Source organism: Xiphophorus maculatus, chromosome 7 (genome assembly GCF_002775205.1).
Source record: "Xiphophorus maculatus strain JP 163 A chromosome 7, X_maculatus-5.0-male, whole genome shotgun sequence".
NCBI lineage: Eukaryota > Metazoa > Chordata > Actinopteri > Cyprinodontiformes > Poeciliidae > Xiphophorus > Xiphophorus maculatus.
The window spans coordinates 16,793,153-16,806,432 of NC_036449.1; the positions used below are offsets into that span (position 1 = coordinate 16,793,153).

A 13,280-nucleotide genomic window follows, 5' to 3' on the forward strand; every position below is an offset into this window, starting at 1 on the left:
CATTTGTCTCCAGCTATCTGTCCTCTGCTTCTCGTACTTGAAACACTGGTGCTAACGAATGTACCCCACCAGCTCCCAGCTGTAATCTTCGGACACATTGTAAAGGCTGACTAGTTCTGAATGGTTACAATCTGAAGATCAGATGAGGGATTGCTTTACACTGCCTCTCATTAATTTCCAATAAAATCTTTGTGAGAAGGTTATCTACAAAAAGAGATCAACATTTTTCATGCATGCATTTCTGTGGATATATAAAATTTAAAAAGTTATACAAAGACCCATGAGACGAATAAGTGAAAATAAAATTTATAATTTCCACTTTGCATCTGTTACTTTCTGTGACATATGATTAAATACATCACACTATAGCACAAATTCCTGATTTAAGAATATCTGCTTCACAGTCTAAAGTCTGTTCTTTTCCTTTTTTAGTGTTTAATAAATGTTTGATGATTTCACATGATTTAAGAGGACAAGTATCAGTAATCAAATATAGATTTGTGTTGCAGCCACAGAACAGGGGCATCTTGCAGTCAACCATGAAACTGTAGTTTCTATTTTTTGAATATATATAAAGTATATATTTTCATGGCTATTCTGTCATGTCAATCCTTAGCTAGTCACAGCAGACAAGACTGGTTCTGGTGGAAGTTTCATCCTGTTAAAAAGAAGGCATTGCTTTCCACCGTCACCATGTGCTCCCTCGAGCAAGTGACTGCTACAAAGTTAGCAACTAGAATTCAACCGAGTAGACTTCTGAGTTAACCTTTTACCAATTAGCATGCTAAACTGAATTTGATTTATTTATATTACCAACGTTGATTTAAATACAGTTTAACTTGAATCTGTCAATATGACTGAATTTGTAATGGATTGCTGTGAATCAATATTTTTGGACAGATAATAGTCTGTCTTAAAAGTGACATCAGAGACTAATAAAACCATAAAAAACCCTACAAGTCCTTGAATTATAGGGTGTGCTTACTTTTTTTCACATAAAAATGTTAGTTTTCTGTGTGTTCTTGCAAAATGAAGGTTAAATTTAAGTAGTTTCAGAACCAGGACCAAACCATTACGTCCTGACAATGTAAAACCCGAGAGCTGAAATTTCACTGAGACTGTATGTTAATTGTGATGGGAAAATGAATACAAATTCAATGGGATTTTGTGCCCTTACATCTAAAGCCACTGACTGCTTGGCCCAAGACTTCTTCACCTGGTCATACATGATCGTGTTGTTGATGCCCAATCCACAAAATATCACAAAGGCCTGAGGAAAAATAAGTTAGAATAAATTAAGCATGGTTTCCACAATCAGTCAGAGGACGTTTGGTGTTAAAAATATGCAGAAGGCAGCGTAATACCTCAAAGAGACGCTGGTCTGCATCGTCAAATGGTTTCCCGTCCAGCCTGTTCAGCACTTGAGCGACACCTGATATGCAAAACCATTTTATGCATTAGATAAAATACCACTTAGCTCAGCTTGGTGTCAATTTGACCAAAAAGCTCCACTTTCACTAGAGACTAGGGAATATCAAAGACACTTTATGTATTTTTAACAATGGCTAAAAAGGAGAAAAAGCTGTTTTTATCAACTTCAGACATGGTCGGCATGAGCTAAGGAGCACACACTGTTAAATAAAATGACACCAACAGGGACTCAATTAGTCTTTTAAAAGTTTTTGTCTGTAACTGTCTTATGAGAATAACCTCTTCCTATCTGACTCCTGCCTTCAGATGTATTTCGCTCTAATTGAAAGTAGAAAATGATTTAATAAAGTCCAAACATTTGATGAATTGAGGGTAGGATATTGTCACACAATTCATTATCATTTTTAATTATGCCAAAGAGGTTAAACAGCCTGCCAATACTATGTGTTAATATGACTCATTGGTTGAAAATGAATTAGCTCTGCAGTTAATTACAGTTTTTTTTTTATTATGGATGAATTTAAAATGCAGAGCAGACGTTTTCTCAAAAGCACGATTGTTCCTACTGTAACCAGCTTGTGATTTGTAATGAGCTCCAGAACATGCTAGAACAAATATTAGCAAACTAAATGACTGCTTAGAGCCTCACGGCCACCACATTATCTTCAACTACACCACAATCCATACCTCACAGATCTACAACAAGTTTTCATGTTCAGTAATTTTTTTTTTTTACATAGATGACCTCTTCGGCTGCATGGCTGAACAATGCAGTTTGTTCACCGGAGGCCATCCACGGAGGGGGTGTCGAATTTTGCTTAGAGCTTCACAAAACCGGAGCAGCAACCAGCTCAGCACTGTGTTAACCCGTAAGGAATTTCATCCAACAAAAGCTGAACTCAAATGCATCTTCATACAGTGGCTGTTTATAATAGCTGGACATGCAGGAAACAATGATCCTATGGCACAGCAAACAGCCTGTAACCTAAAATGTTCTTAATTTCAAAGAGATACTTAGCTTTGAAGAACTTATGCCTATGACTTGGAGTTGTTGGCCCAGATTTCAATTAAAAAGATCAAAAAACATTATTTTCCCCTTAACAAATACATTTATCAGGTATAGCATTATGTCCACTGACAGGTAATAAGAATAGCACATATTATGTTTTAATCAAGGCCTCACTTTTGATGGCTACAGTGACATGAGGGAGGTTTTATCCCATTAAAGATTTATTTACAGATCAAATATGAAAAATAGTATTTAATGTTGAAAGTCATTGACTCAATGGAATCTGCTATTTCTTTAGAAACCTTTTAAATTGCGTTGTTGTTTGATATCTAATATCAACTGATAATGTACAGTATGTCTGATTGAATTTAAACTATTTCTTTGTAAAGTGCCTTAGCATGACATCTGTTGTGAGCTGGTGCTATCTAAATACACTGAATGGAACTGAATTGTATATCTTCACCACCACTTTAAATTTGAGGAAGAAAGAAATGTTTAAACATTTATGTCTTCTATGATGCCTATACTTCTATGATGATTAATTAATGATCTTACAAACTGCCGAACCAATCAAACTGAAGTCTGTTTTTGGAGCCAAACTGTGGCCATACAGTCCTTTCTTTAAGATGAAACAAAATGTAATCATACCCCTGTAAACTTTTTCACATTTTGAAACATTACATCCACAAACTTTGTATAAATGTATTTAATTTGAATTTTATTGGATGGATTAACACAAAGCAGTACATTATTTGTCAAATACAGGTAAAATATAAAAGATTTTAGAACGTTTTCACAAATAAAAATGGGAAAAGTGTGGTGTGCATTTGCATTTTCATATATGTCTTACTATAAACTAAAAACAGAACCTCTCATGGCCTTATTTTCAGGAATAGGTTTCTTCTGTGCATGACTAAAACTTCCCGTGTCACCAAGTTGTCTGACTTGAGCTGTGGAAATGTAGTGAATTTTGCTAAAAGGGTATCAGAGTAAAGGGAGGTGAAAAAGCATCTCCTTTTGTTAGATTTCTATTTGTGAAAGATTTTAAATCATTCATCATTTCAATCTACTTCACAGTTATGCCATACTTTGTGATGGGCTGGTACATAAAATTTCAGTAAAATATATTGACGTTCATGGTTGCATTGTGAAATAAAATATGAAATGGCTGGAGAAATGTGAACGTATTTTGAAAGGTGGTGTATTTCTATTTTTTTCTACTGTAAGCAACTTCTGTGCAATAAAGGTCTAATTTTTTTAGCAATTAAACCCAGAGCAAATTTGGTCTCAACACTTCGTACCTGCTGTGTCTTCAAAACAGTCCTTTAGGAATTACCTGGGATGACTTTCAGTAAATTAAAAACATAAATCTTAAAAAGAACTATTGCAGTTCAAGCTACTGTTGGTATAGTAAATCTCAGTAGAACACATCTGATTGAAATGCTGAAAATTCAAAATTAAATACTATTTACAGCCTAGGTTACATTAAAATGAGGGCACACATTTTTTTGTTACTGAATGTATCCTTGACTGAAGAATTTCATCTCTGCTGCTTTGTTTGGGTAATGATTTTTCACTTAACATCCTCAGGTGCCACCCACACACTGCCTTTTCTCTCCCCTCTCAATCTTTCCATTCGTTTCTCCTTTCTCCCTCTCCCTGCTCCAACGAATGCACAGACACCTACGCAGAGACGCGCCCAGGTCTTAACCAGCCATCTGCAGCAGATCTGCTGATCACTTTGCACTCACATAAAACTAATGACTTCCCTGCGTCAGATCTCACCGGAGACCGAGAGGAGCTGCTGTCACCTGCTCCCTCCTCTGCAATATTCCAGCGCCAAAAAAGCGGACGAGGGATCAATGATTTATCAGTGTCATTGTGCTTTTAGCCCGCGGCTGATTCACAAGCATAATACACGCTGACAGAAGAAGGGAAACTCCTCCTCCACGTGTGGAGTGATGCTGCAACACAGCATGGATCTCAGCAAATGCGAGCGGTCTCCGCTGAATACATACACGAGCTTCTCTCTGCCCTGCTGTTTGCTTAATGCAGAAAAGTGCATGCATAGTGCTGGACCATTTATATGTTGGTATTTAACTGTGTAATAAGCAAAATGTTCATCCAGTGCACTGGTTTGCCGCCATCATCTGTATCATTTGTGTAACTTTCTGGGCACAAGCAGAGGTTTCCAAGCAGAACTCAACAGGCCTGAAAAGATGAAAAACTATGATATTCAACAACTTTTGGATTTACTGATAAAAACCAGCAAGGGTTCAGATTCTGGTTTACATAAGCAAAGTTTTTTCTCAATATCTTCACACTGGGCCAATCAGCATTCCTGTGGTAATATAGTATTTTCAAATAAACCATTTTTTAAACTGATATTATGATATATTATATTATTATGATCACAATTTACTTACCAATAATTTGGTGGTTGCTGTTCCATATGGGAACGCAGAGCACAGAGCGAATGTGAAAGTCAGAGAACTGGTCTGCCTGTAAAATGTGGAGGATTAAAACAGAAAACATCTCAAAAGTGGGTTTGGCTTTGATTATTTCATAAGACAAAGCTTAAAAGCAAACAGAATTGCATCAGAGACTTCTTTAGAAATTATGTTTTGTAGTCTTTATCCAGAGGCATTCAAACAATCCACAGGCACTAAAACATAGTTTTAGTGTGTAAAGTTTCAAAGCTACAGCCAAATTCTCTAATAAATTCATCACTAGACAATAAATTGAAACATTCCCGATGTATTGTGCCATCTGTGGTTGTTGGCTTAGTTAATGTCTAAGCACACTTTGTACTTTTGTGACTGCAACATTATTTCACCCCTCTGGTCTTTTGTAAGATTTACATCTGGGAAGTGAGATAACTGCGAAATAAGATTGATTTTTTGCATTTTGACAACTTGTGTGTTGATTTGATTGTTACCCTGTTGACATTTCCAACAATAACCACTCTAAGTTTTCTAGAAAAACTCGACATTCATTTAAAATCTCTTGGTTTTCAAAGTAACCAAGAAGACTTGCATTTTTGCTTTCCCAGAGCTATTGGAAAATAAGTAAACCCACAGCACCACAGATCCCCTACCATACTCTACAGTCTGCATAAGATGAGTTTCCACTAGTGTATCCGTTGTTTCACACCAACTACCTTGTTAGTGACTGTCTAATCTGACCAAAGTACACACTTTACATATTAAGGTTTGTGATAATGGAAAAGACAAGGTAGTTTCCTAAAATACCTCTCTATCAACTTCTCACCTTGTACAAACTGGTCTAATGGTTGACATGGAGACTTGGAGACTCCAAAGTGCCAATATTTAGTGAGTTTTAAAAATGTGTCTGTACCTTCCGTGTAATTCTCCTTGCTGTGCTAGTGGCCAAGATAAATTTCGGTCTTCATATCAACATTTGAATTATTAAATCTTCTGCCCAATAAGGCAGCAGTCCTGGTACCAATAGGTCGACCCTTTCATCTTTTCTGCCTCTGTTATATAAGTTTCAATATGTCAAACCTTTCTAGGTTGCCTAACAAATCAGCAGGAAAGTTCTCTAAATAATAAGTGAGGCCCTCTTTCTTGCAGCAACCTAGATGTTGACTAATTATAATAATATTCTCCCAGTTCTGTAGTACAAAATCCTGGGATTGGGACTTTGTACCTCAGCATCGAAGCGAGGATCCTGGTAGGCGTCGCTAATGTTCACAGGTAGTCCTGTTGATGCAACCAGCTCTGCAATGCTGTTGTTGATGAGCCAGTCTGAGTAGGACGATTTTTCCATACTGTCTTTGAAACTAGGGTTGGAAAGAAAAACCCATAAACACAACGCTGAACAACTGCTGAACCAAACGTAATCTCTAGGTTTCGATTCTCAACAAATATTGTTTTATAATCTGCGACTGTAGCTGAAAATATATAATTTGATTTAAAAAAAGGTGACCTGATTCATCTTCCTAACGGCAGGTTTGTAACGGCTTCTCCTATTTCTCCTCATGAGCCTACTCCAATATTAATTTGTATTTAATGAACCTCTCATACAGCAGATGTCTGTAAACGTCTTTAGCAGCTCATGAAGTAATGAAAATTTAAATGTGCAATTGTCTTCCTTGTTGCCAGACACCCCCACACACTCTGCCAGAGAAACACCTGCATCATCACTGCTCACATCACCCATTGACATTTAATACAGCAGGACCGTCGTTAAGTTTTACCTTCAAAGCCAACAAATGCACTGTGCTGCTAATTTTATCTTTAAAGAATAAAGATAGCATGATGCTGATGTCAGATCTTCAACTCATGTGGAGCGTGTGATGCGGCAGTGTAGACAAGGTCTTCATGGTGCAGCACAAAATGCATGACAGTTCATGATGCATTAACTCCTGCTTTTTTCTGGGTGCTTTACTAATTGAGACGGTTTTTGACATCAAATCTGTTTATCTGCTTATATATGGAAAAGTTACCTTTATCCAACTGTCAATCTTTATAGCAACAAACACTTTGAAAAGAAACAAATGCAATTTAATTTGCTGAATTCATTAACTGTGGCAAAATTGTTATCAAAAAGGTGGCCATTGAAGTTAGGAAAGTTAAATTAACCAATCACAAAATTGCTATTAATTTAAAAGCGAATGCATATTTAGCTTAGAGTTACATTTTCGTCAAACATTTGATTGCTCTGCATGTTCCTACTAAGAGAACTTTGGGGATCTCTGACCGCAAGTTTGCTGGTGGTTCCAAGAGTTTCTGATAGCAGAATGGGAGGCAGAGCTTCCAGTTATTAGACTCCTCCTGTGGAACTAGCTCCCAGTTTTAGTCTGTGACGCAGACAACCTATCTTCTTTTAATGACATGTTTAAAATATAACTTTTTGATAAACCTTACAGCTAGAGTGGTTTAGGTTATCCAGCAACATCGCTATACTGTTAGAGGTGTTAGTTTATGCATTTTTGTAGCTGTAGAAGACATTATTTTTATGTTTTTTCTCTGTAGCTAACTGTTTACCTGTGTCTCTTTTACAGACAAAACCATTGACGGAGCTATTGCTGCGACTACGTGTTCTCTGCTTTTCATCCCATAGAAAGTGTTCCTGGGTCAGTGCATCTTTGTTCTTTCTTTCATGGACAAAGCCACTAATGTAGCTATTGCTGCAACTAACTATTTGTAGTCTGTTCTCCATCCAATGGAAATCACTCCTGGCTTAGTGTGTTTTTGTTCAGCTAGTTCTTTGTTTGTCTTTCTCTCCAATACAAATTTGGTGATTATTTGTTTGCCATTTCTTTTTTAGACAGACAGTGACAAAGAATTTGATCCCAATTACTCTGCATGATTTTTGATTTTGTTTTCTCCAAAAATAATAATAATAATTTAAAAAAATTCTGACTGAGAACTTATTTGTTTAGTTGTGTGTGTTTTTATGGCAAAGCCACTAATAGAACTATTGCTGCCATGCGGCCCTTTTTTTCCCATTTATCGAAAGTACCACTGGCTCAGTGTTTCTCCGTTAGCTTTGCTTATTTCCTGAATGAAGCCACTGAAACAGTTATTGCTACCTTCAGCATTTTACCAATTGTCATTACACGGGATCATCTGAGTGTATGTAACTGGATCTGAATCTGTTTGTTTTAGGTTAAATCAGATTGATTTGATATCAATCTTTAACTTATTTGATCCCATATATTTGAATATTAAGACCTATTTGTCTTGATATAATACTTATGGTGAATTGGTGTTAAATAAATAAAACTATAGTGAGTTGTATAGTTTTATATTGTTCAGACTGCTTGTAGAGGCCAGTTATGGCCACTGCTTTGAGGTGACGATATTAACTATGGCAAGCATTCAAGGGTGGGGGGAGGGGTTATTTGTCTTCCCTTCAAGCTTGTTTTCATCCATAAACAGCCCACACAATATTAAGTCTCTTTTTCTCCACTCAGCCATGCCTAGCAGAAGCAAAGAGCAGCAAAACAAAATCATTTAAGGCTTCAAACGTACATCTTCTGAACAGAATAAAGTTTTATGCTCACCGCACTTTCAAATAGTCACATTTTAAAAGTATTTCATACATATTTCTTGCATTTTATGTTGTTTTTTTTGTTGTTGTTTTTTTACTGTGTATGTGGTGGCAGAGCAGATGATGTTGGTATAATTTCTGTTGTGAACATATTTATTTTGGATTTAAAATATAAAATATTTAATTCATATTCCTTTATTTAATCAGGTAAACCCCGTTGAGATCTAGATCTCATTTTCAAGAGGGACCTTGAAAATGAGCAAAAATAAATAATGAAAAATCTCAAGGTGGAAATGAACAACAGTTTTCCAAAAGTTATCGAAGCTTAATACAAACCTGGTTTCAGTATCTGCGCTGCATTTTGGAGACAGTAGCTCAAACGACTTAGTGAACTTGACCACCTGTGTAAAGGAAGAAACATTTAAAGATCTGAAGACAGATACTAATTAATAAAACAAAACTGAGGTAGACAAAGAGAAATGGGTTACACAAGTGAAAACATAGTTAGACATACACATGGCAGGGCAGCAGAAGGAAAAACAAAACAGTACCGGTGACTCAATGTCCTCCAGCAGCTGGACGGAGCAGCGCTCACACTTTAGCAGAGTCTGGGCGCGGTGCATGATCTTCCTGACGATCTTTTCCAGGTCAGTCTGTTCCTCAAACAAGTCATTGACTACTTCCAAGAGTGCCTGAGCGCCAGGAACAGAGAAAATATTATGATGGAACTACCTTGGACAATCTGAAAGCTCATGGATGCTAATGTATTTCCAACACATAAGAAATCGGTTGTCAGGCAAGAGTAAGAGCCCCTTAAACAAATGTGTTGTGCTTCGCACTGATGTTGGAATCTAATTACTATCATAATTCCTAAACCATAAACCAAAGGGATGATATAGTGTAATTGATTTCCTCAATACAAGTAAATTAAACCCTTTATCTAAGGCAGAGCCAATCCAGTTTAATGTGCTGGCACCTAAAAATGAGGAGGGAATATCTCCTAATTTTTTTCCTCTGCTCTCTGAACTGTGCTCTCGTTATGCTCCCTTCGATTATGTGTTACTGTAAGACATGAATTAGAGGATCTCCTCATATTCTCAAGTAGATTTAGGTCCTACTCTGAATACAGAGCCATCCCCCTCATCAGATCCTGAGAAAATGCTCATGCAAAGCTGCATGGCACCGTGATTTTCCACTGCGACGCCAGCAAGTGGGCTGCTGCTGATCAATACCAAGCCTCAATGTCAGCATCAAGGGGGAGGGAGTAAAGCTGATCCTTGGAATGGGAGCTTTATCCTCCCATCGGCCTCGTGGCCCTTACCCGACTCCGGTCGTACTCCTTTCTGGAGGCAGCGAAGAGTTGAGCATTGGAGATTGCAATACCACAGAAGGGGAGGTACATCTGCAGAACCTATGGACACAATGAAAACTCATAAATACTGTAATATGATGTGAACATTTTTTATCAAAGAAGAGCTCTGTCACATCGCATATGTCAATTTGGCCCACTGGCAGCAATGTTAACAGCATTTATGCAGTGCAGTGCAAAAGGCTTGGTGAACTTTTTCACGTCTTGTCACCTTACAACTACAAGCCCTAAATTTCTCTTAAAGAACAGAGTCCCCACAGCAAGGTGTCTGATAAAATAGTTTTTTGTTTTTATAGTTTCTATTAAGCCCAGATTATTGAAAAAGGGCTATGATGAGATAGCCTTTGTTTCAAGACAATAAATCAGTTTATAAAGGAACTATGTTCTTTCTGTTTTTGTTAACATTTTAATTTTAAAAAAGTAATGCTGATAGTTATTTTTTTTTAACCAGTTGAAAAATTCTAAAAAAGCAAATTCCAATCATAAATACTGCCCAAACTGTACATGTTTCCCTTGGTATTTTGACAATTTATCTTTGGTGATGATGAGCTCCAAGTCTTTGAGACTAAAGGGCCTCCTTGCCATCGCCCTAATGTGTAGCTCCTTTACATTTTGCCAGGAGAAACATGTTGGTAGCTTAAACTTAAACCTAACTCTTCCTGGGGTATGAATAATTCTGAACTTAACTGCATCCAGTAAACAGATGAAACTGAGCAATGAGACCAAACGTGATGCTGTTTCAGCTGTCCTACGGAAATATCTTATAATGATCTTCCAGAAAGACCGTAGTCATCAATAAGCCCAGCGGGAGTGGATTCATTAGCAAGCAGGACGTGGGGATCTGCCCATGGATCTGCCTGCGGAGCGCACAGGCAAACTCCGAAGGAGCGCTGCTCTTTATAATTACATTCTGTCAGGCAGCCCAATACACAAGGTTGCATTATAAACAAGATGTTTTTGCCTGGAGCCTTTCGAACTGACCAATAAAAAGTGGTTTAATACCAATAATTTAAAAAAACAGAGTGGCTTAGACCATTGGGGACACTCAGTTCCTTCTAACCTCAATGGCTTCCTCTCCCACAAATGATATTTGTTATGAAACAAGCCAAGAAAAATTACATACCACTTTATTTCTCCAGCAGCTCTCGGTGTGAATAACTGTGAGGTGACTTAAAGTACTGTTTCACTTTCCGTGCGCTGGTGAGGAGAGGCCAGAAATATTTTGGCGAGAACTGCTTTCATGAATAAAACTCAAACTTTGCGGTCAAAACACAAAGGTTGATTTAGTCACATGAACATTAGTATTGCCCCTTGCTAGGCATCAACACAATGCGGTTGCTATCCGAGAAGTGCAATGTGTTTAGTTAACATTAAAAAGAATAAAAAAAATTAAAGGAGATACATAGCGTAAATGTAATATGCCTATACTGTATTCTCATTCTTTCTGAGGTAGTTGTAACCTTTAAAGTAAGCAAAAACTAGAGACCTCACAGGAGTAACTGTGTGCTATTTTTAAATCTAAGAGGTATAATTCAAGGGTTTTTGAAGACATAACTTATTTTGCAGCTGTTGGTTTTGAAACAGTGGCAAAAGCTAAAAACATTGTGCTTCAGGCTGAATCAAGTAGCTGAGCAAGTTGAATAACCTAACCCCGAATATTATGTTAGCTGCTCTAATCTCAAGTACTGTATCATATCAGGATCCCAGCATTTTAAAGCGATCAGAACACAAACCAGCACAAAATCCCTGAATAAACTCAAATCTAGCTACATGTTTTCTGTGTATTGTCTGATTTTATATCTGTGTTCCAGTCGGATATTGCACAAGTTAAAGCTTTAAAAGGATGGTGTATTGTTTTTTGTTGTTTTTTTTGTATACAGCTTGAAAAGACTGCTTCACAGTTTTCCATTACAATGTCATGAATTGGTGCGGTGTTGGTGGTGAGGCAGACGCAGATGGAACCAGGTAGATGAATGATGATGATTTAATGAACATAAAATCCAAACAGTCCACAAACACCGGGCAGCACGGCCGAACGGAAGCCAGGGCTCGACGCCGGTAGCAACCAGTTACACGAAGGGACTAGACGCCACAATGAGACGACAGCTAGACAGTACGACGCGAACAAACGACAAGGATCCAACAGCGATGCAGACACACAGGTGGCATTAAATACACGGGAGGGTAATCACAGAAACAAGACACACCTGGGAACAATCAAGGGGAGGACAGGACAACGAAAAGACTCAAGGACACAGAAAACAATAAATAAATACACAGACAACACAGAACATGACATACAAGCTAAGTATTTTTCCTTTTTACAGTGAAAGAGAGACACAAAATACCAACTATCTTTGGGTAAATCCATTTTTTAAATAGAAATTAACTTATTTAATAAAAAAAGACTGCAAACTTTGTATTCTCAGTCTTCAAATTCAAAATAATCCAGTACTGTCTATATATACACTGCTCAAAAAAATTAAGGGAACACTTAAACAACACAATATAACTCCAAGTAAATCAAACTTCTGTGAAATCAAACTGTCCACTAAGGAAGCAACACTGATTGACAATCAATTTCACCTGCTGTTGTGCAAATGGAACTTTGTACAGAACAAAGTATTCAATGAGAATATTTCTTTCATTCAGATCTAGGATGTTATTTGAGTGTTCCCTTTATTTTTTTGAGCAGTGTATAATATAAAATCTCATTAAAATGAATTGAGACTTGTTGTAGATGTGATCACATGTTGAAAGGTTTAAGTGATGTAAATACTTTTAAAGGAATTAAATGATTTCTCAAAGAAAATCTACATAAGAAACAGAATAATAAACAAGAACTTGGTTACTGAAAGCCACCGACTGACTTCTTGAAAAATTTTCACTTTTTCTAAAATATGTTCATGTACAATTAACACAATATTCTCTTCCCTAACACAGAGAATTAGAACCCACTAATTCTCTGTGTTATGGAAGAAAATACTCTGCTGATCTATTTTCTCTTAATGAAACACAAATAATGTGACTTTTTGTGCAACATTGGGTAGTTTGTTTATGAGTAACACATTTCTTTTATTGGATCCAATATCCTCCTGTTCTTTTGCTGCAGATTTACATCATTAAATCGTGTGTTGTGGGGGGAGACAGCTTTTTGATGAATCCCGCTGATGTTAAATTGTACTGGATGGCTGAAAATGCACAAGTAAACATGGATTTTCCAAAGAGGTATTTCCCGATAATGTCTACCTGTTAGTAACAAATTTGTATGCAATTTAAAGCAGAAACAAAATAACACAATCTTAATCAAAATAATATTGTCAGACGCATCGCAGCACAGGGTCAGTTAACTGTATTCCTCCACAGAAATGAGATACTGCAATTACAAATTATTCCCACTCCCCCAAGCTCCTAAATCCTGCGGGGTATCAACAGCAACACAATTAAGACAGC

The 13,280-nt window shown here is 37.1% G+C and overlaps 1 protein-coding gene across 1 annotated transcript in view; it reads right to left on the bottom strand.

The window, feature by feature from the left end:
* Window positions 1-13,280, bottom strand: part of pde11a (phosphodiesterase 11A) — a 40,615-nt gene that overhangs the window by 20,339 nt on the left and 6,996 nt on the right. The window contains exons 3-9 of the mRNA XM_023337621.1: window positions 9,780-9,869; window positions 9,010-9,150; window positions 8,795-8,859; window positions 6,110-6,242; window positions 4,867-4,942; window positions 1,365-1,432; window positions 1,178-1,270 (exon numbers count right to left, since the gene is read on the bottom strand). Coding sequence (XP_023193389.1) covers window positions 1,178-1,270; window positions 1,365-1,432; window positions 4,867-4,942; window positions 6,110-6,242; window positions 8,795-8,859; window positions 9,010-9,150; window positions 9,780-9,869 — 666 coding nt within the window. The remainder of the gene's footprint in view (window positions 1-1,177; window positions 1,271-1,364; window positions 1,433-4,866; window positions 4,943-6,109; window positions 6,243-8,794; window positions 8,860-9,009; window positions 9,151-9,779; window positions 9,870-13,280) is intronic.